The following is a 26,830-nucleotide window of genomic DNA, read 5'->3' on the forward strand; positions in this document are numbered from 1 at the left end:
TCAAATCAGTGATCATGAATTTGCTAATGCCCCTTAAATGTGTAGTGCACCTACTATTTATCTTTTGGAAAAACACAAAACTTTATAAGATTTAATTGATTTAAAGACTTGCACAGCCCATACCCCCAAGAAAGTCAATATTAGTGCACAGCTACAATTTGAATATTATAAAAAACTGTAATGTTTGACTTGAATGAGTGGTGTGTCCTGATGTGCCTTGCATAAAATATATTTAAATTTCAACATATGTATTTTGTGATATGAAACAGTGTAATTTACCGCTGCTCAGAGGTTTAGCACTTTAGGTATGATTTACATGGATTTACTGTAACATAGAAAATATTAACAACATACCTTTGTAGGTGAATGTGGAGGACTAAATGGACTTTTCTTCTTCTGGTTTCTGTGTCGTAATTTACAATGTTCCTGAGTTTCCTTCATACAATGTAAGGTATGATTCTCATATCCAAATAAAGTAGATGTGTAATTTGTGAATACAAGTTCACTGAGCACTGGACTATTATGTACATTTGTGAAAGACAATGGATTATCTGTGTACAGTAGAAAACTTCTTCTATTTAAATATTTACTGAAAAAGAAAAAAAAATTGTTTATCAGTGAACTTCCATAGAAAAGAAATGTTTACTGAACAATGTTTTTTTTTCAAATAAGAGTAGACACACCGAAATATTTCTCCTGATAAATATTTTATTACAGCTGAATATGCTGAGAGTGTTTGAGATCAATTTTTATTACAAATATAAAGAAAAGTTAATACTGATTTATTATTTGTAATAAAACATTGATCTCATATTCCTGGCAAAGTACAGGCAAATTTAAATCAATCAAAGGTACAAATAACAAGCATTCTGTGAGTATTGCATGGCAATACATAGTCCCCTACCGGTTAAAAATTCATTGTAATGGAACAAATTCTAACTTGATCTATAAATTGTCATGGTGTAAACTACATAAAAATATTAAGTCAAAATCTTCAAGCATGACAAAAAAAACTGTTGAAAACTGATTATTTAAGTGAATTTTCTATGTCCAAAGACCATAACTCTGCACCAAATCATCAGACCGGAACAAAATTCCAACTTGATCTGTAACTTATCATGATAAAACTATATACTAATTATCAAATCAATATCTTCAAGAATGACAAACAAACCTACCACTAAATTCTTCAAGCAATTTACCAAAGAAAAGGAAAACAATCCAAAATGTCATTTTGTCTTTTAAAAAATAAGTTATTTCCCTTTGAACAGAAATCTACTAATTAATAAGTATTTCATCAAAAATTTAATTCTAGGGAAAGGGCTTTAACTGAACAAAGAGAAAAGCTAAAATCGTGAAAATTGAACTTGACCTGTAACTTGTCATGATAAAACAATAAACCAAATATCAAATCAATATCTTCAAGCACGAAGAAAAAAAGTCTGGAAAATTGATTTGCTGGACTGACAGATGGACAGACAGACAGACGGGCAGACAGACGGACGGAGTGCAAACCTAAAGTCCCCTTTGACTTCGTCGGTAGGGGACTAATAAACAGGCTAGTGATACAGTAGTTGAACTACTGCATCACTAGCCTGTAATGACCAAGATTGTGAATTTGAACCCCTTATGTGGCAGGTGCATTCGACTCCAATCTTAATTGACTAGGATTGTTAGTTTTCCTGCCCATTGTCGGTTGTTCTCTCTGGCTTCCTCCACCAATAAAAACTGACCGCAATGAAATACCCAATAGTGCTAAAAGTAGCATTACATACCAACCAATCAATCAAATCATTAAATAATATATTTACTGACCTTGTATCTTCACTATGCCATGTTCTATGGTGATGTATGCTGTATGCCATTTTCATCATTAGAAAAATTCCTAACCACCTGCAAGGAAAATTTGATCAGATTTCACATAATGCTAGCTATAATGTCACATTGTACTTCAGTTGTCTTATTCAATAAATTTTTTACACATTTTTCATTTCAGTGTAATACTGTCATCCTTTAGTTCCTGTATGAAGTAGGAACACAATTCTCTGCTTTTCAGGAGTCATATTTATTGACACTTGGCTGAAATATTGCTTATTATGATACATTTTGCAAATCTCCTTTATAGATTTTTAAACTTATGTACAGTCGAACCTCGCTGTGTCGAACTCGGTTGTGTTGAAAACTCGGATGAGTCGAAGTAATTTCCTCGGTCCCGGTAAAATTCCTGTTTGCTCAATGCATACTTACCTCTGATGAGTCAAACTCGGATGATTTGAATACTCGCTTAAGTCGAGTAAATTTTATAGTCCCGTTGATGTAAAATTAATGTAAATTGACCTCGATGTCTCGAAGTTCGAAAGTAAGCATTTTCAAAAGATACAAACCTAATGATAAAAATTCAAATCGGATGTATTTCTAATGTAACCTAATCATTTTCAAAAGAGATTAAAACTGAGTAAACATACTTGTTTGTATCACAGTTAAAATGACATGTTTATGGTGACCGGTAATTAACACCTTTGTTGATCGTTCAAGTAAAACGTTAGTGTGTTGAACATATTTCACCTGCCATAAGAACGAAACGAATTTAAATGACCCAAGCCGAGATTAAATGAATAGTTTCAATTAAAACTCATTAATTACAATAAATAAAAGGATTAAGCCAATAATGTTAAATTGATAATAGTTTAATGCAAAGTAGATGCCCTCACCAGAGACCATTCAGAACTTGTTCGTTCCGAGAGTGATTTCATAATTTATAGTGACTGACCTTTGTAAATATTTGTGTAGACTATTGATTTTATTTGTGCATGATTTGTATCTCTACTTGTGTGTTTAATTGTTATGAAGGATAAAAAAATATGGAGATTGAATACACAATCATAAAGTGTCATATCGAAAAAAGGCACACTATTCAAAGTATCTAGTTTACACTAATCTCATACCGTATTTCATGCATTCCAAATTTATGACACACTAGACCTCGGATGAGTCGAACCTCGTTTAAGTCGAATACTGTGGTCCAGTCCCTTCGACTTCGACACAACAAGGTTCAACTGTATAAATAAAACACTTTTATTAAGAATAAATTTTGGTACTATTAGATTTATCATACAAAAAAGTCTTACCTGACAAGTAAACCTCCAAACATATAATTATGGAGTTCTTTAGGTGATATGTCTATAAATTTTGTGAAGGAAAACAAACTATTTACACCGGTACCTGAAAAAGAACAAATATATAATTTTGAGGCTGCAAAGAAGGACTTTACTACAATACATGTTTTTTGTTAGACATTCACTGTGCCTATTTCAGTTATTTGTTCATCATTAAAATTTTACTGAAACTTAATTGTGACACATGATTTAGACAACTGTTAGGCTTTCATTTTGTCTTATTTGCCATTTATTCTTTAATCAAATTTGTAATTGAGTCAACTTAATAAAATAACTTTGTATTGATATTTCTATAAAAAAAACAGTAAAATAAAATAATCCGGTAATGAATAGTACATATTGTGAAATATTTGATTATTGGTAGTAAACTTGAAAAATGGAATTAATTCTTTTATCTGCAATTTGTACATTTTTCCTTTGATCTTACTGTCTAATATTTGTTAAGATTATTGACAGGACTTGATACTCAAAAATATTAGGCAATGACATCATGTATCAGTGCAACAATGTCAAGTGTTCATGTCCATCCACGTCAATTTATCATGAGGTTTCATTCATACAACCGAACAACTATTACATCGTTTAGTATGCAAAAAAGTAGTTTTACTAACTAATTCATTTATTTCATATTCTAAAACAAACAAAAAACATTTTGTGAAAACAAATTGCCGATAAAAAGAATAATGGCATTTTATTTTTTGATACTGACTTCATCAGAACAAATATCAGCTCGCCCTAGCAGGCTTGCTTGACATTCATTGATAATAAAGTCAGTATTAAAAACAAAAAATGCCACTATTCTATATATATATATATTAGATAAGAATATTAAACAAGAGTGATTATTATGTGTTGTTGTAGTTGGGGGTTGTCAGGCCACACAAAATGTTTACCAAAAGACTTACTTGAACACTCTGAACACATGGACTGGTGGATATTTTCAGGAGAAAACACATAAAACATATTGTACAGTATCTTTTGTTTACTGGACACATTCAAGTCTTGCACACCTGTAAAGTTAAACAAACAGAAGTCAAATCTATAGATGAGATAAATGAGAACAAGACTTTGTAACTTAATATTTCATTATTAAAACATAAGCAATATGAAATTGTGCAGAATTAATTACATCTTTAGGTATAGCCCTCTTCCTCTGAGAAATACTTATCCTATCCTGTAGTTTTTCTTTGCACTGAAGGTTAAAAAAATAATAATAAAATAATAAGCAAGAATGTGTCCATAGTACATGGATGCCCCACCCGCACTATGATTTTCTATGTTCAGTGGACCATGAAATTGGGGTCAAAACTCTAATTTGGCATTAAAATTAAAAAGATCATATCATAGGGAACATGTGTACTAAGTTTCAAGTTGATTGGACTTCAACTTCATCAAAAACTACCTTGACAAAAAACTTTAACCTGAAGTGGGACAGAAGGACAGACGAACAAACGGATGCACAGACCCAAAAACATAATGCCCCTAGGTGGGGCATAAAAAGGCAACCATAATAACAATAAATGGGGAATGTGTCCATGGTACACAGATGATGTCCCAGCTTGCATATAACATTATATAGGGACATAACTCAAGAACGGTAAAAGTGACATGACCCAAATTTGTACTTGATCTGAGTTTTGTGGTGATAAGCATTGTGTATAAGTTTCATAACATTTGGTTTAGGTAAACTTAAGTTACAGAACAAATGAAAAATTCAGCATTTTTTCCATTTGTAAAGCGGCATAACTCTAGAACAGTAAAAGTGACACCACCAAAATTCAAACTTGATCTGTGTTTTGTGGTAATAAGTGTTGTGTATAAGATTCATAATGTTTGCTTTAGGCAAACTAAAGATGGAGAACGGAAACGAAAAATTCAGCAATTTTTCCATTTGTGAAGGGGCACAACTCTTGAACGGTAAAAGAGATGCCACCAAATTACAAACTTGATCTGTGTTTTGTGGTAATAAGAATTGTGTATAAGTTTCATAACATTTGGTTGAGGCACACTAAAGTTAGAGAACGGAAACAAATTTCGGGACATTATTGGAATCCAGACGCCAAAACTGTGTAAACATACATCACAGACATACAACACATCCGATTAAATAAACTGTTGACACAGAGATATGTTTGCCTATTTGTAATTTTGATAATGCAAATGTTGAAATTAAAACAACAATACAAGTAAGTTATGCAAATATTCAAAGTCAATGAACCATGACTGAAGGTACATGGCTAAACAATCTGCATGGAAATGAGATGTGTCAATGCTAATACAAATGCATACCAAATACCATTGACTTACCATAAGTTGTTCCCTTTAAACAAATCTAAACACAAACATTAACTTGTAAACTATGTAAAAGTTTCAAAGTCAATGAACCATGATGAGGGGGTGGGGCTATATAATCTCCATAGAAATGAGACTTGCAATTGCCAATAAATTTGCATACCAAATATCATTGACTTAACATAAGTGGTTCATCTTAAACTGATCTAATCACAAACTAATATATGTAAACTACGCAAAAGTTTCAAAGTCAATAAACCATGACTGAGGGGGCGGGGCCAAATATTCTCCATGGAAATGAGATGTGCTAATACTTATACAACTGCATACCAATTAACACTGGCCTACCACTAATGGTTCCCCTTGAACTGACGTAATCACAAACTTATACATGTAAACTAAGCAAAAGTTTCAAAGTCAATAGACCATAACTGAGGGGGCGAAGCCAAATAATCTCCATGGAAATGAGATATGTCAATGCTTATACAACTGCATACCAAATATCATTGATCTACCACTAGTGGTTCCCCATAAACTGAACTAATCACAAACTAGTACATGTAAACTAAGCAAAAGTTTTAAAGTCAAAAGACCATGACTGAGGGGGCAAGGCCAAATAATAATCATGGAAATGATATGTGCCAATGCTAATACAAATGCATACAAAATATCATTGACCTACCACTAGTGGTTCACCACAAACTAGACCTAATCACAAACTAATACATTGTTGACGCCACCGCTGCCGGAAATAGCATACCTATGTCTCGCTTTTTGACTCCGTCAAGGCGAGACAAAAACTCAAACAAACATACAAATTAATCTAACAAAGATGCCAACAAAAAAGGTGTGGAGTCATAATGTTTAGTATTTCCTGAGAAAAGCGTGATAAAATATTTTTTAGATATACCAAAATAGGAACACCCTGAGAAGGTGCATGCAATATAGTCTCAATCCTTAATTGGGAGAATAAAAAATGGCCAATCATGCAACAACCAAATTGATATCTTTTTCTTCTGTTTTTTATATGAACAGTATGAAATGCACAATATGAGGTGAAGACTACAGTCATTCTCTATTTTTGGGTTACTACTATTGAAATAAAAATGGTAAAATAATAAAGGATTCAGTAGAGGTATGACTTACAATTTCTGTACACTAGTTTTGGTATTGTAAATGGTTCTCTCTTCATAAAAAATGGTGACTTTACTTCTCTTCTCTCAAACAACTCTGAATGATTGCAAACCTGTAATTACATTCAAGTTTCATTATATTTCTCAAATATCTATAGTTTTTATTTGATGTCAATATACATCATTTGGGCTGTTTCCATTGTAATATATATATACATCATGGTATGGTACTTACTGTCTATTCAGAATGGACACTTAAATTCCTATTGGGAAAAAAAATAATTAATAAGAGTGATGTTGTTTTAAGGCTTGATTATTTTTCTATTATAAAAATGTCTTAGGTTTATATTCTTCATTGGACAGTGCTGATTTTCCACATTCAGAAATATATTTTAAGTATTAGCTTTTTGTTTAAAACTTTTTTTTTAATTTAATTGTTTTATGTGACTCTTTGATATTAGACAAACTTAAATCTCTCTTTGAGGTAAATTAAGATTATTACGACAGCATTTTAAAACAACACTTAGAAGACGGTGTTACGACCTTCATATTCTGACTTGCATAAAACCATATAACTAAGAATTTTTTAGTCCAACTGAGTTTCATACCTTTCTGAACTGCATAACAATATTCATGAGACTGCTAGCAGAGTTTTGAGCAGATGAAGAAGAGGATGAACTACTGAGGAGATCTTCTATGGAAATTTTGTTCTTTATTCCCTGGTATAGCATCTTCTGTCTGGTGGTCAGTGGACAATATACCAGAATCTCAATCTGTATTAAAAAAAAAAACCAGAAGAAATATATTTTCAAGTCATGAACAAATTGTCAGAACAATTCACCAACAAACCTATTCTTTCTGTAAACTTTACAGAAGGAATCTCACTTTATAATGTGTTTTCCAAACCTCTTTTCCTATAATGTATTCATCAAGCTTTTTTTCGAATCTTGCCTGAGGTGTTATGATGGAACTTATTAAACTTGCTGACAATCTTAAGTATAAACAAGATTTACTCATACCCCCCAACTCAATGTTGTTAACTCTTGTTTGCAGTAAATAAGAAAATTTCATGCATGTGCATGATATTTTAATGATAAAAGTCTTAAGCAAACAGGAAGAAGAATATTGAAGGAACTGAAATAACATTAACGGCACCATTTTACTGCACCAGTATTTCACATTTTAACAATTTATTTGTCTTAAGTGTTGAACTATTTTTCATACTCAGATGAAGATTGGTGAAATATATCAAGAACTTATGCCTTGTAGTTGCTGTCAGAGAAAAATGTGAGTAAAATTTCATAAATGTGCATGATATTTTAAAGATGCAAGTTTTCTGCAAACAAGAAGTAAAATAAGAAGGAACTGAAAATGTGTCACATGGTATAGCATAACCAGATGAAGCTTGGTTCAATATATCAGGCAGTTTTGTCTTATAGTTGCTGAGAAAAATGTGACAAAAAAGTGTTACGGAGAGACAGACACATGGACATACATAAATAAACAATCTCCTTGGGAGCGGGATATAATAACAAATATGGTAGACATAGTGGGAAGTATAAATGTTTATATGCGTTGGCATAAAAGTAATTTAGGTTTATTACTTGACACTCCACTAAGGAAACTATAATAGAAATAATCTTAAACCTTGTCTGAAAGTTCATTTTCAACATCTTTCTTTACTCTCCTCAACATAAATGGTTGTAGAATCATCCTTAATCTTGATAACTGGTCTGAAAAATAAAGATGTACACTTCATTCATAAGTTCACTCAACATGCTCAAAGTGTTTGTGAGCACTGAAGGGGTAAAGATTACTTTCAATCTGCATTGTGAACTTAAAATTCAAAATTTAGGCAGTGTATCCAACTGAGTCATTTCCCTTTGTCCATAAAATTGAAGGAAGAACAGATACATTCATAGATAATGGACTACTTTCTGCAACATGTGTAATTTTTAATAAAATGGTTTTCTTGAAATGTATTGTAATATACATTCATACACCTCATTCTATAAATTATATATCTGATCATATATCATTAATTGCTTGCTTGCCATGGACAAGTTCAGATCACAAGAATGTACCCTTGCTACACTACGATCTGTGTACTCTTAAAACAAAAGTAGAGAATAGTTTAAAATATAGCTAACCAGCCATTGGCTATATGGATTCAATTGCAATTTGTACTATCTTACAAAAAAAATACATCCACTGAACAATACTTGTAAAAAAGATCACCTGAAATGATTGGATTACAATAATCAAGATAGGTCAACCTTCAAGATTCCTTTTATAAAACAGCAGTAGTTTTTTTAATTCAACCCTACACTAACTAACAATATTTTAAGGCCGCCTTACCTTTCTAGAAAGGGTCACCTTTGTGAAACGGGACTACTTTATTACTCTACAATAAAACAAAAACTTACTTTCGTCTATCCCAGATTGTTTTTCTGCATGACTTTCTATATCTTTAGAAAACCATTCATTAAATTCTTCATGTGAATCAAACATTGTTGGCATGATGAAATGTAACAATGCCCACAACTACAATATAAAGATAAATTCTGATGAATAATGGCAGTTAAAATATAAAAGTCTCTGGGGACAATAATGGCTGCCATGATATGGCCATGGTTGCTGAAAGTGGTGTTTAACATCAACAAGCAAACAAATAATTCAGTAACAATCATCAATCAATCCATCTACATTTTCTCAAAGTTTCCCTGTTGTCAAATAATAATATTTCAATTAAGCTTTTATTCTTTTAAACTATATATATCAGACAGTGTTTGCCATTTTCAGGAATACTGTGAAATGCTTAAACTAGCTAACGTATACAGACAAACTACCACAGATTTAGTATAACATCTCCCTTGTTTTTAGTTTTAAATGGAAATGCTAACTGCAGTTTATTCATTTTTACAATACCATAGTTAAGATTGTGTTATGTGTGATTTATACCTGTATTATAAGCATAACAATGATAATGTTGAATAGTGATAACTGCTGAGATGTTTATAGTTTTGTTAAGTTTCAACCTTATGCAGTCAAATAGTTTTTCATATCCTTACCTCTGCCATACTGTTTTGAATAGGAGTTCCAGTCAAAAGAAGTCTGTTTCTGCAGTTAAAACCAAGTAAAATTTTCCATCGTACACTGAAAAGAAAAAAAAAACAGATATAGTTAGTTAAAACAATATTTATTCAGATAAATCATCACATAACAATTTAATAACTTGAAATAAATATCTAAGATCCAGAAACAAGTAAAGTTGCTTTTGCAAATCTGTCTCCTATAGGTCTATCTCCAGAAGTAAGCTTCTTCTCTCTTATCTTGTTTTTCATTATTGACAGGGTATATCTTATACTTTTGAAACAAGCTGGTAACACAACATGAGCATTGAAGCAAACAACATTTTGAAAATTTCCCTATTTCATTTACTTAATTTATTTCTGCTGAACTTGTAAAAAATGAATACATACTTTTGGAATATTTATTAAGGGGACTTAGGCTTAGTTATAATTTTTTCATAGAAATGGTAATTTCGATGAAGGGGTTTCTGAAAAAATTAAAGGCAAAACAGAGGAATGATATACAGAGAGTAAATTATGTCAAACCACTAACCTGCTACTACTTTTAATAGCCTGAGCTTCGTCAAGTAAATTATGTCAAACCACTAACCTGCTACTACTTTTAATAGCCTGAGCTTCGTCAAGTAAATTATGTCAAACCACTAACCTGCTACTACTTTTAATAGCCTGAGCTTCGTCAAGTAAATTATGTCAAACCACTAACCTGCTACTACTTTTAATAGCCTGAGCTTCGTCAAGTAAATTATGTCAGACCACTAACCTGCTACTACTTTTAATAGCCTGAGCCTGGTCAAGTAAATTATGTCAAACCACTAACCTGCTACTACTTTTAATAGCCTGAGCCTGGTCAAGTAAATTATGTCAAACCACTAACCTGCTACTACTTTTAAAAGCCTGAGCCTGGTCAAGTAAATTATGTCAAACCACTAACCTGCTACTACTTTTAATAGCCTGAGCTTTGTCAAGTAAATTATGTCAAACCACTAACCTGCTACTACTTTTAATAGCCTGAGCTTCGTCAAGTAAATTATGTCAAACCACTAACCTGCTACTACTGTTAATAGCCTGAGCTTCGTCAAGTAAATTATGTCAAACCATTAACCTGCTACTACTTTTTAAAGCCTGAGCCTGGTCAAGTAAATTATGTCAAACCACTAACCTGCTACTAATTTTAATAGCCTGAGCTTCGTCAAGTAAATTATGTCAAACCACTAACCTGCTACTACTTTTAATAGCCTGAGCTTCGTCAAGTAAATTATGTCAAACCACTAACCTGCTACTACTTTTAATAGCCTGAGCTTCGTCAAGTAAATTATGTCAAACCACTAACCTGCTACTACTTTTAATAGCCTGAGCTTCATCAAGTATCATGTACTGCCACTTTATTCTCTGAAAATATTTCACGTCTTGGATGACGAGCTGGTAACTTGTTATCACAACATGGAATGATGCTTCTTCTTGATGCAAATTCTGTGAATCCCAAAATTTACGTAAAACTCTTCTGTCTTGAGAGTTTCCCCAATACGGTACAACCTGGAAACATCAATAAATCATCAAAGGTATAATATTTTATTTTTCCAAATTCAACTTTATAATATGTGAAAGTACTACAATTTAAGCATCTCATTTTATATGGTTTCTGATAATGGCTTTAAAGTTTTTTAATTTAGTTTCAGACACTGTCCATAACGAATAAGTAGAAAAATAGCTTTTTGTTGTGAAATATATCTTGTAGGTTCAATGAATAATAAACTCAATATAATTATGTTAGCCATACTATATCATTATTAAGCATCCATTAGAGAATATCTTAACTTTGTTAAAATGCAAGTACTCATGTTGCATAAAAACAACTTATTTGCAGTTTTTAGTTGAAAGAACATACCTTAAATCTAGGAAAGAATCTGGACACTTCCTGTTGCCAGTTATGCAATGTAGAAGCTGGTGCAATCACAAGAAATGGCCCCCAGATGCCTTGATTCTGAAATAGTGAAACAATTTTAAAGTTAACAAGCATTCTGAGAGTATTGCATGGCAATACATAGTCCCTTACCGGGTAAAAATTCATTATACTGGAACAAAATGCTAACTTGTTATAAAACTTGCCATGGTGTAAACAAAAAGTAAATATCATGTCAATATCTTCAAGCAAATAGAAATAAAAACAGTGTGGAAAACTGATTATATGAGTGAATTTTTCAAGTCCAAGTACCATAACTCTGCACAAAATTATTAGACCGAAACGAAAATTTGAACTTGATCTGTAACTTGTCATGATAAAACTATATACCAATTATCAATCAATATCGTATAAGCATGATGAAAAAAACATAAGATATGATTATTAGTTCTCTAAAATTAGATATGATGTAATACAGCGTATATCTATTTTCAAATTATAATCAAATACAATTAATAGTTCCAAATATTTTTTCTTTCATTTGTCACAAACTAATATAGATTTGTAACTTATCTATAAAATGTCAACAACTTTTATCTACACAATACAATGTATTGAAATATATACATAATAAAAATAGATTATTATCTAATTAAAGGATTTCTCTTCATAATTTTTTTTTATATATATATAGCATTCAGAAAATAAGTTTATACTAAATAACTAACAAACCTGCCAAAAAATTCTTCAAATAATTGAACAAAGAATGTCTTTTAAAAAATTAGTTATCTCCCTTTGTACAGAAATATGGTTTAACATAGTACACTAACATTAGATATGGTCCAGAGTTATGGTCCATAACTCTGGATTAAATCATCAGACCAGAACAAAATTTGAACTTGATCTATAACTTGTCATGATAAAACTATATACCAAATATCAAATCAATATCTTCAAGAACGAAGAAAAAAAGTGTGGAAAGCTGATTTGCCAGACTGACAGAAGGACAGACAGACGGACGGAGTGCAAACCTAAAGTCCCCTTCGACTTCGTTGGTAGGGGACTAATAATGTTGGACAGGAAAAGGTAACTTAAATAGTGCTTTTTTGTTTGGTTGTAAAGAATGACAGCAACAGAAGACAGAAATCTTAATATTGAACAAATCCAAAAGAAAATGTCAAATGAGGTTATTACACACTAACTGTGAATGTTGTTTAAGTATAAAATACATATATATATTAATGTAGTCCACTACATTTAACATTAAACAAATACATGTATAAAGTAATATACTTTATATAGGTATTGAGTTTCCCTTAAGTGTTATTGGGATAATCCCAAATTCTATTTGTTTCTTTTGTAGTCTGTAAATAGATATAAGAAGATGTGGTATGATTGTAAGTCCACAATTTCTTTCTGTCACTGGCATATTAAAAACTTTTCATTTTAATCCCTTGTGAACTCATTGGGAAATTGTAATATCTATCTTTTTCTGTTTATAATTACTTCATAATTGATGTTGTGATAATGTTAAGCATTTCAATATATTTATCAACATTTCTGTTATATCTTTTTCTTTATGTCCTTGTTAAAGAAGTTTCATCCATCTTGAATCATTGTATTATTGTAAATTTCTGTTTGGCCTGCTGTGGTAGTAATGACAAATGGACCCTGTATCATGTTTCTTTTAATGAAATTCTAATGGCAAGAGATACCCAGTCTGAAAGAGGGCTAATGTATTCAGCATTGAACACTGACACCAGAGACACTCATTATGTTGTAACAAAGCTAAATCTTAAAATGAACTGAATAATTTTACATGCTTCATACTACTAACCTCAGCAAGATGACCAAGTAATGCTATACTCTGTACAGTTTTACCCAGACCCATCTCATCTGCAAGGATTCCATTGATACCTTGGTCATACAGGTTTGCAAGCCAATTCATACCCTGGAAATATAAAGCAACTATCATAACAAAAATAACAAGCAAGCATAAAAAGGTTTTTTATAAAGACTTGTGCAAACTTCGGAGCAAAGACTGAGAGGTTATCCAAATAATGACTAAATATTAGAGGAAATAAACTACTGGGTATAATTTGAAGACCTTTTATTCTACCTCAAAATACATTTCATAACTTATTAAATCTATGCTAGTTTGGTGTTCAAACACTCACAAACATTCATTTCTGTGACAGACTTAATAGATATCAACATACAATAAATGGCATTGGGTCATTAATCTCAAGGAATAGTAAAAATTTGCCCTTGCAATTTTTGTATTTATTCTTTTAGTCAAATTAGTGTCCCCCTAAAATAAAATATTGTCACCATTTCAAATTTTTCTGATCAACAAACTCATCCAACTTTTTGATTTGATTAAAATTTTGCTCCAATTTGAAGGAAATCTAACACAAATTAAATTCCTAGGTGATGTCATAATTGTACAATTCCCCTCCCTTAAAAAAGATTTCTCTGTTTTTCTGTCATAAAAAAATATTTTCATTCAAGGTTTTGATGAAAATAAATCTCAATTCAAATTTGAAAAGAATTAAAATTGCAAGCACTACCAATGTGACAATAAGGTACTGACAAACAAGAAGACACATTGTTGCAACAGTAAATGATGTTTTATTAAACACTTTTCTCATTACCTTTAATTGATAAGGCTTCAAAGTGCCTTCAAATATACTTGGTTGTGGACGGTCTGCATCAGTACTGATAGAAGGGTTTGCAAAGGAGGACTCCACTGAAAATATTATCAAGACATACAGCATCTACAAGGAAGTTTATTAGAAGGCATCATACTAATAAGGCCACTTTCTTTGGACTGTAATTCCAAAATCAAAAATAATCATAAATCTTTCAAATACTATCATTCTAATGTTAACAAGATATGGTCTATCAGATATCAGTATCTATATTTTTAAGTTTATTCTTGCGTATTTACTTTAGTGCTTCAAGTTTCTTCATTCTAATGGAAAACTAAGAAATGCCAAAATAGCCACATTATGAAATCTTTTCAGAATATTTAAAAGAAATCAAAATCCTGTGGCCATGCACACCTCCATTATGTGTATGAACATCCTAAAAAATATTAAAGCTTTATCTCCAAAACTGTAGGAGAAGATAGCCGGACAAACCATGACCTCTTTATGCAGCTAGTACAAAAAAAAAATGACTAAGTCCAACTACCTGTCATTTTCAGAATATTTAAAAGAAATCAAAATCAAGATACTTCAATTGTTACTTACTGCTAGCAGTTACTGATTCTGGCCTAAACATGGAATTCTGAAAAAATAGAAAGTTTAAAAAATTTATACACCTAAAATTTTAATACAGTATTGTTAAGCCACAAGCAATGCCATATGAGATACTATTCAAACATAATAATTTTTTATTACAAATATAATTCATGACAATTTATATGTTTCAAATTTTATTTTCATAGTTCCAACTCCAAACTTACATAAATTAGACCCAAATGAGGGGTTTCAACTTTGAATTAGAAGTAAAAACTTATTAGAAGTTATTCAAACTATCATAACATACTGAGAATACAGTGTTTTTGTAACATGATTAATAAGATTAAATTATGTCCTTACTGATGTGTTAAAAATGACTATATTTACCTTTGCTTGATGTTTTGTATAAGCATCCTCAGCATTTCTTAAAGCTACATCTTTCATACGATCACTATCTGTAAAAAAGAAAGGAACAAGAAGTTGTACACAATGTCTTGCAAAGTATACAGCACTGGTTGATAGACATTAACGAAAAATTCTATGCTCGTTGAGTATAATTTTTAAAGTATGTTTAAATAGGAAATGACTATTCGACAGGCTTATTCAGGACATTTTGACACTATAAAGTTCCAGCCCAAATATCAAATCGTTCAGAGGGCATATTAAAACTTCTAAGTATCGTCCAACAAGAATGGACTGCATGTCATACATGAACATTGTATACATAGTGAAATTCTTAACTTTTAAAAAAGTTAATATATCAACCAAAATTCAGGGTTTGCATTGTATTAATAATAACTATGTTGCACTTTAATTCTTGCCAACGTCAATCTTGATTTCACAGCATTAAATATCGAGTTAAATATTAGCTGGGGAACTGTAGTATTTATGCTCGTTGTGATATTTTTTGACAATTTTCAGACCATATTATTCTTATGTTTAAACGTTCTGAATTGCCACCCAGGTTCAGGACGCACTTATTTCCAAAAAATTTATTGTTAAGCGCCCTTGCATGGCTTGTCAATGTATATAGTTCTTTCGTTTGATATTTTTGTCTGATATGACATACCTATTTATGTTTGAATATTCATTTCCGCGACACTATTATAATTGTTTCCTTTTATATACATCTCCCCCTTTTTCGTTCAGCCTTTTTTAATCTCGTCGTGACGTCATATAAAACAAGTTCAGGTTCATCTCTTATAGGAAAACATGAGTTGGTTTGTTAAGTTTTCTTTTATTCTATTTTCATGACTATTTGAATGAAAGAACATTTTTGACTAATCATTAATACAAATGGAAATAGTAATTCTTCCCAGCATTGTAGAAATTTTGTGTTAATTAAAGTTCCAAAATCTCAAAAACACACAAATCTCACATAATGAAACGTTAACAAAACCAACATGTGTTTTCCAATTTTGTATGCCTTCTTTACCTCAAACATAGGAGATTGAGGCTATTAGAGTTATCTGTTCTTGTTTTTACTGACATCACAATGAGATTCAAAATGGCTGAACGAAATAGGCGTAGACATATACAAAATAAGTCAATTTGAATAAACAAAAATGGGTACATCATATTATAGAAAAATATTTAACGAAACTAATAACATACATTGACAAGCTATGCATGGGCGATAAACAATGAAATTTTGGGAAATAAGATCGAAATTCAGATCATAGCTCTATGGTCCGCAAATTGTCAAAAAATATTACAAGGACCATAAGAGCTACTGTCCTGCAGCTAGTTAAATTTGAGACAAAAATATTGCAACTATCAATATATAATACAGACATCCCTTATATTATCCTAAGCTTGGTATAATATTTTAAGTATCAACTGCTGATTTGTCAATTATGTTCTTGGTCTTATGGAATTATATCTCAATTTTTTCTGTCATATTTATCCTAAACTATTACCATAATCATCACATGCAGAATCGGTAAGGACACCACCACTGACTGTGACTTGTCCTGCTGGTTTGGTTTCATCCAGCTGATGTAATATTTCATTCTGTCTCTCCTCTGATTCACCTGTCATTTTCTTAGCCATAAAGTGAGCATACAGTTCTGTCTGGGTAATTAAAAAGTTTAACTTTCTCTGTTGTCTCCTGGCCTGAAATAAGAATTATTACAAAAATTTAATATTATGCAAAAACATTTCTCTGCATTGGAAAATTCTGCAACTGTCCACACAAAATGCTATTCTTAGTTTTCAAATAACCTGGGTCTAAAGACTTTTGACTTTGAAATAAGATGTGTAACTATTTCCATACTTTTCAAATTGTTTTCCTCCCCATTGCTCACCTTTCTGGTTGAAGGGAAAATTCACAATTTATTGTCTTTTCCTATTCAATTGTTTTAAGGCAGGATAAGGATTTTGAAAATCTCAAAATAAAACTTTGGTTTCTGTTGAAAGTTATTCTGGGAGTAGTTTAACACTTGCATTTTCTGAAATTTGATGCACCGGTAAGTAAATAGAAAACTAGTAACAGTAAGAAAGAATACATGCTTCTCGATTTTAAGAAAAGAAATATAAAACAGAAATGTATATCAGAATAAAGCAACTTATCTTGTACCAGTACTTGTTAATAACAAAGGAATACTTGCATATATGCGTATTACGTAGTAAATAAAAGCATAGGTTTGACTTAATACTTTTTTCTTGAAGTGAAGTTGATTCAAAATCTACTTATCGACAGCCTCTGCTGAAAAGTTATTGAAAAAAAATTGTATGACCTTATATTCTCCTGAATCAATCTAATATCCATGGGGGCAAACAGTAACTTTGGTGGCCCTGTGGATTGCCATAAAATACCAAGTGGCAGTTTAATTATCAGAAAAGCATTGCAATCATGATTTAGATAATGATAAAAAAATAAATGGAAAATGTGTCAATGGGACACAGATGATGCCCCCGCTTGCGTATAACGTAATAAAAGGACATAACTCAAGAACGGTAAAAGTGACGCTACCCAAATTCATACTTGATCTGAATTTTGTGGTAATAAGCATTATGTATAAGTTTCATAACATTTGGTCGAAGCAAACTTAAGTTAGAGAACGGAAACAAAAAATTCAGCAATTTTTCCATTTGTAAAGGGGCATAACTCTAGAACAGTAAAAGTGACGCCACCAAAATGCAAACTTGATCTGTGTTTTGTTGTAATAAGCATTGTGGATAAGTTTCATAACACTTGGTTGAGGCAAACTAAAGTTAGAGAACGGAAACCAATTTGTGGGACATATGGGCGGACAAAGGTAAAACTTAATGCCCCCTCAGCTACAGTGGGGCATAAAAACATGCAATTTCCCACAAAGAAAGTTCAAAGTTGTCTTACCTTGGTTTATTTTCAAAGTCATTTTGACATTAATTAGGAATTTCATTAAAGTCATATGTATTTAAAATCTGTCATCACTGGCAAATATGACCATTTCAGGACCCTTATGTACAATATATGTACACTAGATTTCTGTGTTTAAAATGTGTCACAAACCTGTAGCTAAACTTTTTAAAAAATATAAAACTGTACCTCCCGCAATTCTAGATCCATCTTTCTTTGTTCTAATGCTTCTTTCTCTGCCCTCTTTCTGTGTTCTTTCTCAACTTTTTCAAATCTTTTCCAATAAGTGACCATTTCTCTAGTCATTCTCCTAGCCCTTGACTGCTGTTCCTTCATTGTTTTCTGTGATTGAATGGCAGCCTTCCTCACTTCTCTCATACACTGCTGTGATACCTATAAATGTAAATACAAATGAATTATCCAAGATTTATCAAGATTATAAATGATCCTACAATAGCATCATCAATATACTGTGGATTCATTTGTTTTTCGTGGATACCAATTTTCGTGGATTGAAGGAAACTTGTCTTTTCATGAATATTAAATTTCATGGGTTTGCCAAAGTCTGTATACAATTCTTTAGGAAATATGTACTTCGTGGAACATTTAAATTCATGGTTTACCTGTTAACACAAAATCCATGAAAATTAGTATCCCAAGAATCATAAGAATCCACAGTAATGATAGTAATCTAGCTATGTAACAGTACATTCACCTGATGGAGCAATACAATTGAGATGAATTAAGTAAGGTAAATACGTATTAATCAAAATTTAAAATAAATGGGGAATGTGTCCATGGGACACAGATGATGCCCCCGCTTGCACATCATATAAAGTTATAAAGGGACATAACTGAAGAGGGGTAAAAGTGACGCTACCCAAATTTGTACTTGATCTGAGTTTTGTGGTAATTAGTATTTTGTATAGGTTTCATATTATTTGGTTGGGGCAAACTTTAGAGAAAAGTACCGAAAAATTCAGCAATTTTTCCATTTGTAAAAGAGCATAACTCTAGAACATAACATTTGGTTGAGACAAACTAAAGTTAGAGAACGGAAATCAACTTTTGGACGTATGTACGTATAAGGGTAAAACTTAATGCCCCCGCGGGGCATAAAAAATACAATGTATTTATCTAAAGGGCTATTCCAGAAATACATTTATTGTGGATTAAAGGACCAATTGCAGTTTTCAGACCTCTACTTCAATAATCATTTGAAACACAAAACCCAAAACACCCCCATCACCTGTATTTGAATGGTAATTACTTGAGTAGAGCTTAAAGTAAATCAACATGTGCTATGAACATTTGGCCAGGTTTATATATAAATTTACCTTCTTCAATGTCTGTAACACTTCTTTCCTTGCGGCTACCTTTTGTTTTTGTGCCTATAATAGAAATGATAGACTCATTTGCCAAAATTAATAGATACTGATGTCGCAAAATAAAATTACTTGAATAGATATCAATGTTATTTTTATATCTTTACATAAAAGTTTGAACAAAACAACAAAAATAACAAGAAAGTAAGACATTAAATAAAACCTTAGAGACTTAATTTATTACATCAACTACAATTTGTACCTTTGGTATTTCTTTTTTAGCAATGGTAATCCATAATTTCTTTCTTTTAATATCAGCCTGTTCTGGTGACAGCTTTTTATCTCCTCTGGCTTCATTTCTACGATGAGCTAATATTGCTTCTAATATAGATGGATCTATTTCCTGTAAACAAATAAAATTTATGCTTGTAACATTCAAAAATAAACTGCTTCGCTGAGCGCAGCTGGATACGCCCGCAGAGGTCCAACCCTGAACAGTTGGGGCAAAAATGGACACAATACAGGTCTGAATTTGGATTGTAATTAAACATTTGACATATTATAGGTTTCTGAATAAATGAAGTCAAAGAACTTGAAATTGGTTATATGAATTGAATTTATATTCAATTAAAGATTTCTTGCTGTTGCGCAATACACTGTGCTGTTGCGCAATACTTAGTAAATCTGTTGTCAGACTATAAACAAATAAAGTCCAATTTCTTCTCAATGTCATATTTGAAATTTATGAAAATCAATAGGGAGATTACATCAATAGCTATAAATAATTCACCAAAGTTTCATGAGAACTGCTGAAAGCATTTTTGAGTTATTGTCCAAAAACTGGAAAATCCCCTCTTTTTAATGAATAAAACCCCATAACTCAGAAATGTAAAATCTAAAATTTATAAAATTCTAAATAGAGCTTACATTAACAGATATAAACAATTCACCAAAGTTTCATGAGAACTGCTGAAAGCATTTTTTAGTTATTGTCCAAAAACTGGAAAATCCCCCTTATTTTATGAATAAAACCCTGTAACTCGGAAACGTTAAATCTAAAATTTATAAAAATCCAAAAGGGAGCTCATGTCAATAGATATAAACAATTCACCAAAGTTTCATGCATATTGGTTAAAGCTTTTTTGAGTTAATGTCCGACATGATCATGACGGACAGACGGATGGACAGACGGTCAATGGTATACCATAATACGTTCCGTAAACGGGGGTATAAAAAGGCAAAGCTTTAAAAATCTGTTGAACCAGTAAAATTTTGAGAATTTAAATATTTCCCTTGTCAATTATCAAAATTCTAACGGTCCTTTCCATTAAGTTCAATGCAATGGCAATTTTAATCATATACATAAAAGCCTCTTAAAAAGAAGGAACAAAACAGAACGTTCATGTAAATACTGACAATTCAATGGCTATTTAGTTACGTTTCATCACATTCCCTGTTCCAAGCTAGGATACTGATGTTGTCATGATGTTTTGTAGCTCTTTTTTTCTTTCCTTGTTATTTAATTGTGTTGGGATGGTTTTTTTTTCAGTATTTCTGTAATATAGCTTGATAAGTGACTTAAAAGACTAACACTCTCTATTTAAGGATGTGCTGCTATTAAAGTTCAAAATACCAACATTTTCAGGAATGAAGTCTATTTTAAAAGACATTGTTAATTTCATCAAAATTCTAAAAAAAAATAAAGACAGGCCCAAGTGCTTGATATGAGATACAAGCATTTAAAAAATTATAGTTTGCCTCTGGATTTTTTAAAAGTTAAATCTTCAGAATGTTGCAATTAAATCAAGATACTCTATGACTTGCTTGTACCCTGTAAAGTGTACAATGTCATCTCAAAACATCTCATGTATATGTTATTATATTCTAATCTATTTCTATGATATTTACATCTTCTTGACTTGAATCTGGTGACAGTCTTTCTTTCTTCAGTTTTTTAAGTTTGACTAAAAAAGAAAAAAATTAAAACAGTGTGTTAGACCACACACGAAAATCTACAAAGACAACAATTTTGTTTCAAAGCAATGTAAATAAATTGAGAAGTAAGTTACAAGTGTTTTTCTAGCCATATAAATGGGGAATGTGTCAATGGGACACAGATGATGCTCCCACTTGCAAATAACGTTATAAAGGGACATAACTCAAGAACCATAGAAGTGAAGCTACTCTAATTTGTACTTGATCTGACTTTAGTGGTAATAAGCATTTGTGTATAAGTTTCATAACATTTGGTTGAGGCAAACTTAAGTTGGAGAACAGAAATGAAAAATTCAGCAATTTTTCCAATTGTAAAGGGGCATAACTCTAGAACGGTAAAAGTGACACCACCAAAATTCAAACTTGATCTGTGTTTTGTGGTAATAAGCATTGTGTATAAGATTCATAACATTTTGTTGAGGCAAACTAAAGTTAGAGGATGGAAACGAAAAATTCAGCAATTTTTCTATTTGTAAAGGGGCATAACTCTAGAACAGTAAACATGACGCCACCAAAATTCAAATTTGATCTGTGTTTTGTGGTAATAAGCATTGTGTATAAGATTCATAATATTTTGTTGAGGCAAACTAAAGTTAGAGAAAGGAAACGAAAAATTCAGCAATTTTTCTATTTGTAAAGGGGCATAACTCTAGAACGGTAAATGTGACGCCACCAAAATTCAAACTTGATCTGTGTTTTATGGTAATAAGCATTGTGTATAAGATTCATAACATTTAGTTGTGGCTAACTTAAGTTAGAGAACGGAAACGAAAAATTCAGCAATTTTTCCATTTGTAAAGGGGCATAACTCTAGAACAGTTTAAGTGACACCACCAAAATTCAAACTTGATCTGTATATTGTGGTAATAAGCATTGTGTATAAGTTTCAAAACATTTGGTTGAAGCAAACTAAAGTTAGAGAATGGAAACCAACTTTGGGACGTACCTACGTACAGACGGACAAGGGTAAAACTTAATGCCCCCTCCGCTACGGCTGGGGCATAAAAAGTGTATGAAATCAGGCAGGCAATCTTTTACCATAAGAATCAGACCATAAATTGTTCAACTTTAATTCAACAATATTTAATTTATCAAACAAAGTAAAAAAGTCATTATGAGTTTATTTACTGTGCTTGTACATGTTGTAACTCATTACCTTTCAATTTTTTCTCCTGCTTTCTTTGTTCTTTAGCAATCTTTTTCTTTGGTCCCAGGAAATGTTTTTGATGATCATGGTACTTGTCATAGTTAGATAGGAGACCTGTACTGTAATACTGGTGTTGATGGTGCTGTAAATCGTAGAAAAAAAGATTTCATAATGTCCATGTTGCTATCAGTATTTAGACTGAAGACCTGTTCACCAATACAGGAATTGATATTGCAACACAAAAAAATGCCCTTGATGCTCATGGTAATTTTCTTAATTAAACAGATAGCCAGCATTTCAATATTGGTTGATACTGCAAGACAAAAATGGTTTTCATGCTAATGGTACTTTTACTAGGTAGAAGCCAAAACCTCAGGACCTACTTATTTTTTAGGGTTATTGAAATATGATTGAAGTTTAACAATAATTGTTCAAAGGGGACTACATATTGAAGCCTTTTACATCTATATATATACATTTGTACCTAAAAAGAAATAGACATCATTGAGATGGGAGCCATCTCTGTGGGCCCCGTTGTGAATAACGTGTGGTAAAAAATTTGTTTCTTTACCATAGGACATGGGATTGTCATCTGAAACCAAAGTTTTTGACCTTGACCTTTGACCTAGGAAGTTGTACATATATTATGACACACCCTCTGGTGTTGGTTAATATACATGTCAAGTATAAAGTATGAAATCATAACGGTTCTCTAGATATAGAGCAGACACAATTTGTTACGGACGGACAGACAGACGGACGGAGAGACAGAAGGACGGACGGACAGACTGATCACTATAGGGGCCCTAATTATAGTATTATAAATTACCAGATATGCTCCTTTTTTTTAATAATAATTTACTTGTTGCTCACAATTTCAACTAGTACTCACTTCCTGGAGCTTAACTATATAAAATGTTTTAAATATAAGATATGCTTACCGTAGAAAGGCTTGTGTAGTTCGCACTGGTACATAGTTCGCACCCCCTTCTCCCCACGAAATTTTAGGTAGAAAAACTTAACTGTTAGAAAAGGTCTAATGAAACTCCGTTAATTTCAAATCCTGTGCGGTCGTTTGCGGTATTTTCTTGGGAAAACCTGTTTTCCATCATCAAACAGAAGCTGAAACTGCTTGTAAATGATTCTAGAACGCTTCATGATTGTTAAAATAAGTTTAATTCACTTAAAAAACAATTTAGAAACTTGTGTATGTTTAAACAGGAAGTTTAAAAAGCACGTGTAAAAGAAGAAACTAACCGGTGAGAGTCGAAATCCGTACATAACAGATATCACTATAATACGACTTTGAAAGTAAAACAGTTCCATCCTTTTGTAAAACAGTCTTTAATATATCTATCACATTAATGTTTGAAGGGTCTTAAGTTAAGCTAATACAAACCATATTAGTCAGTATAAAACACCAAAACGGAACGAACAATAACCGATTACGTTTTGTAGTTTACAAATTCTAAGCTGGTTTACGGTTGTCTTTTTCACTATGTTTGTATCGTTTCAATCAAGCAGATACCAGTTTATTTCAACCAATGCATTGAAAAGAAACGAGAAATTTGTAATGAAAGGTTTAGTTTTTATATTTATCAGTATTAATTTGATATTGAATAGAAATAACTTATAATATGGATGAGTTAAAATTATTAGTTTGAAAAATGATAAGAGCGCCCTCTACAATATAAATAACAAAGATGGCGGAACGTAAACAAACCACCTCGCCCGCGAAATTGAAATTTTTCTCTTATTTCTTGCTTATTGTACTCTATAGTCCGCACCCCGTCTGGAAGGTCCAATTTTGGAGAATAAAACCGCGGACTATACAAGCCTTTCTACGGTACTAGCCAATTATATATTATTATATATATACATGATATGCAGATCTGCCGATCTGATTTTATACTATACATTTTTTGTACCTCATTATCTTGGTAAAAAAGCATCTGGTGTTTCCTCTGGTATTTGTGGATTTTAAGCATGGTTTGTAAATCTTCATTAGTAATTGCCTTCTCCTCATCTTCATCAGATGAACTATCGCTTAACAGTATGTTCTGTAAAATCAATTTTGAATAATTTTTAGATCATTGTGGGGTCAATGTAATGTCCGTAACAAAGATTTAAAAAATTACTTGTTGGAACATTAAGAAGCTGTGTAATTTTATATGTATAATAATTTTCACACACTTACTCAAACTTAAGATATTGTTGAGGTAATTTGAATGATGCCAATACTATATAAATTTGTAATTTTTACCTGTTTTGAAAATTGTATATTTCATAACAATTTTTTATTTCATTTTTTCATATATGTGTGTTTGTTTGATATTTTGTAATTGTTTGTTTTATTTCATTGTATTTCATGAGGGCCTCAGGGAAGATTAGTTTTATAGCTAACTGTGTAACCCTCTTTAAATAAAGAATTATTATTATTATTATTATTATTATTATTATTATTATATGTCTTCCTGTGATTGTTACCCTGAAAGCTAGCACATTAAAAAGCTGACTCAGCCTATCAGTCGTGTATAAAGCTGGATATACTTGTATCACCTATCATTCTGCAAAAATGACCTTCAGAGATATCGCAAGCTAGGGTGACTAAGAATTTTTCACTTTCTTCTCTTCCAATCTCATGGCTGCTAAGAGTGAAAACTAGTCACCTAGGATTCTGATTAGTCATCTTTGACAATTTTCTGTCTTGTGGTAATGCATATTTACCACTTCTGCACAGTTTTGACCAACATGTACAGTTTCGGTAAGCAGAATTGAAGTGATTGAGCTCATGTCGCCAGTAAAAAAAGATCCAATTCCTCTAAGTGTTAACAAATCTCATTGATGAAACATGTATAAAGTTTTAGATCTGCTGTAATTGAATATAGTTATTCCTTTTTCTTTTTTTTTAAGTTCTTTAAAACTGCCACAGTTCACTAATAGAAAGCAAGATTGACAACAATATGTTATACTGATAATGGCATAAAGTAATACATATTAGATTCATGACCAACAAAACTATAATAAACAAAAGTGAAAATACAGATTGTAAAATAGCACAAAAGTGAAAAACAAATACTACAGCCTTGTGAGTGAACTAGCACAATGTCTTAACATTTCTCCCTGTAAAAACAGGGATCTTAATAACCCTTACAACTCTGAAGAGTGTGAGCCCTGATGTACATTTCAAAGAGATTGTGACATATATGATAACTTTACTCTGCAAATACAAAATGACTACAATGAAAAAATGAAAAAGACTTTTATCATCTGTAGAAAGTCAAAATGCAATCAATGATGTTATATATCAATATTCTAATTGTTTCATTAACTTTTAATTCAGAATGCAAATATAAAATATCAAGGTCCCTTGTTCATGTTGTAAGTGATAATGAATTTGATCAAACGTACACCAAATAAAAACTCACCCTTAGCCATCTTCTTGACTTCTTAACCTTACTGAAGTTGTATAACCTTGTTTTGTCTGCTTTTCTTTCTGTAAAATATTTTGTTTTCTCATTATCAAACTAATGGATACTTGATCTGTGGTAACTGCAGATTGTTCATTAATTATAGGCGACATCAGGTATGACTTCTTCAGTTAGCAATAGCTCTTATGATATTTTTGGACAATTTGCAGACCATAAGAGCTACCATACCAATCAACAGCTACAGGTAGCAATTGCAATATTTTCTATGTTCTGTTTCCTTTCATTTCATAGATATAAAAAAAAAAGTGAAAATCATTGTTTTACAAAAGTAGAGAAACATTCATATTTGCCAATCCAATGATGATCGATTTGAAATTCAAATGATTAAAATTAAATTATTTATTTTGATCAAACTTAATATGAAAATCAAAACATATCTAAAATTCAATATCAGAGAAAAAAGAATTTTTCACTAGTCGAGGCTTTTATTTTTGTACATTATATAAATGCATGCAATTGTCCTTTTATTTTTAGACAAGTAAAAGATTAGATGCCTCATCATACAAGGTGTAATACCAACAAATCATACTACGTCAAATCTGGTTTTATACGAAAAAGGGTAGAAAAAAAATATCCCCTTGAATTTGACAGTTGTAGGAAATTAATCCTACATTTCATTGCAGTAACAAATTTCTCTGAGTCATAAACATATATCTTGGGTGTTTCAAAGCACTATTCTTTCTTAATTTGG

At 31.6% G+C, this 26,830-nt stretch overlaps 2 protein-coding genes across 8 annotated transcripts in view; one reads left to right on the forward strand and one right to left on the reverse strand.

Annotated features, from left to right (window-relative positions):
* Positions 1-26,830, forward strand: part of LOC127698610 (mitochondrial import inner membrane translocase subunit TIM50-C-like) — a 323,025-nt gene that overhangs the window by 256,398 nt on the left and 39,797 nt on the right. The window lies entirely within an intron of this gene.
* The window catches only part of LOC127698599 (chromatin-remodeling ATPase INO80-like), a 57,523-nt gene that overhangs the window by 15,317 nt on the left and 15,376 nt on the right, over positions 1-26,830 (reverse strand). For both annotated transcript variants that reach the window (XM_052202128.1, XM_052202129.1), the window contains exons 4-26: positions 26,077-26,144; positions 24,577-24,708; positions 22,658-22,790; positions 21,415-21,470; positions 19,769-19,909; positions 19,519-19,572; positions 18,371-18,574; positions 16,758-16,953; positions 15,226-15,293; positions 14,848-14,884; positions 14,248-14,342; positions 13,431-13,544; positions 11,579-11,674; positions 11,024-11,226; positions 9,673-9,757; positions 9,028-9,145; positions 8,249-8,334; positions 7,210-7,374; positions 6,615-6,714; positions 4,082-4,186; positions 3,129-3,222; positions 1,816-1,893; positions 355-589 (exon numbers count right to left, since the gene is read on the reverse strand). In XM_052202128.1, the coding sequence (XP_052058088.1) occupies positions 355-589; positions 1,816-1,893; positions 3,129-3,222; positions 4,082-4,186; positions 6,615-6,714; positions 7,210-7,374; positions 8,249-8,334; positions 9,028-9,145; positions 9,673-9,757; positions 11,024-11,226; positions 11,579-11,674; positions 13,431-13,544; positions 14,248-14,342; positions 14,848-14,884; positions 15,226-15,293; positions 16,758-16,953; positions 18,371-18,574; positions 19,519-19,572; positions 19,769-19,909; positions 21,415-21,470; positions 22,658-22,790; positions 24,577-24,708; positions 26,077-26,144 (2,663 nt within the window). The remainder of the gene's footprint in view (positions 1-354; positions 590-1,815; positions 1,894-3,128; positions 3,223-4,081; positions 4,187-6,614; positions 6,715-7,209; positions 7,375-8,248; positions 8,335-9,027; positions 9,146-9,672; positions 9,758-11,023; positions 11,227-11,578; positions 11,675-13,430; positions 13,545-14,247; positions 14,343-14,847; positions 14,885-15,225; positions 15,294-16,757; positions 16,954-18,370; positions 18,575-19,518; positions 19,573-19,768; positions 19,910-21,414; positions 21,471-22,657; positions 22,791-24,576; positions 24,709-26,076; positions 26,145-26,830) is intronic.

The sequence above is a fragment of the Mytilus californianus genome, unplaced genomic scaffold, assembly GCF_021869535.1.
Source record: "Mytilus californianus isolate M0D057914Y unplaced genomic scaffold, xbMytCali1.0.p SCAF_4, whole genome shotgun sequence".
Taxonomy (NCBI): Eukaryota; Metazoa; Mollusca; class Bivalvia; order Mytilida; family Mytilidae; genus Mytilus; species Mytilus californianus.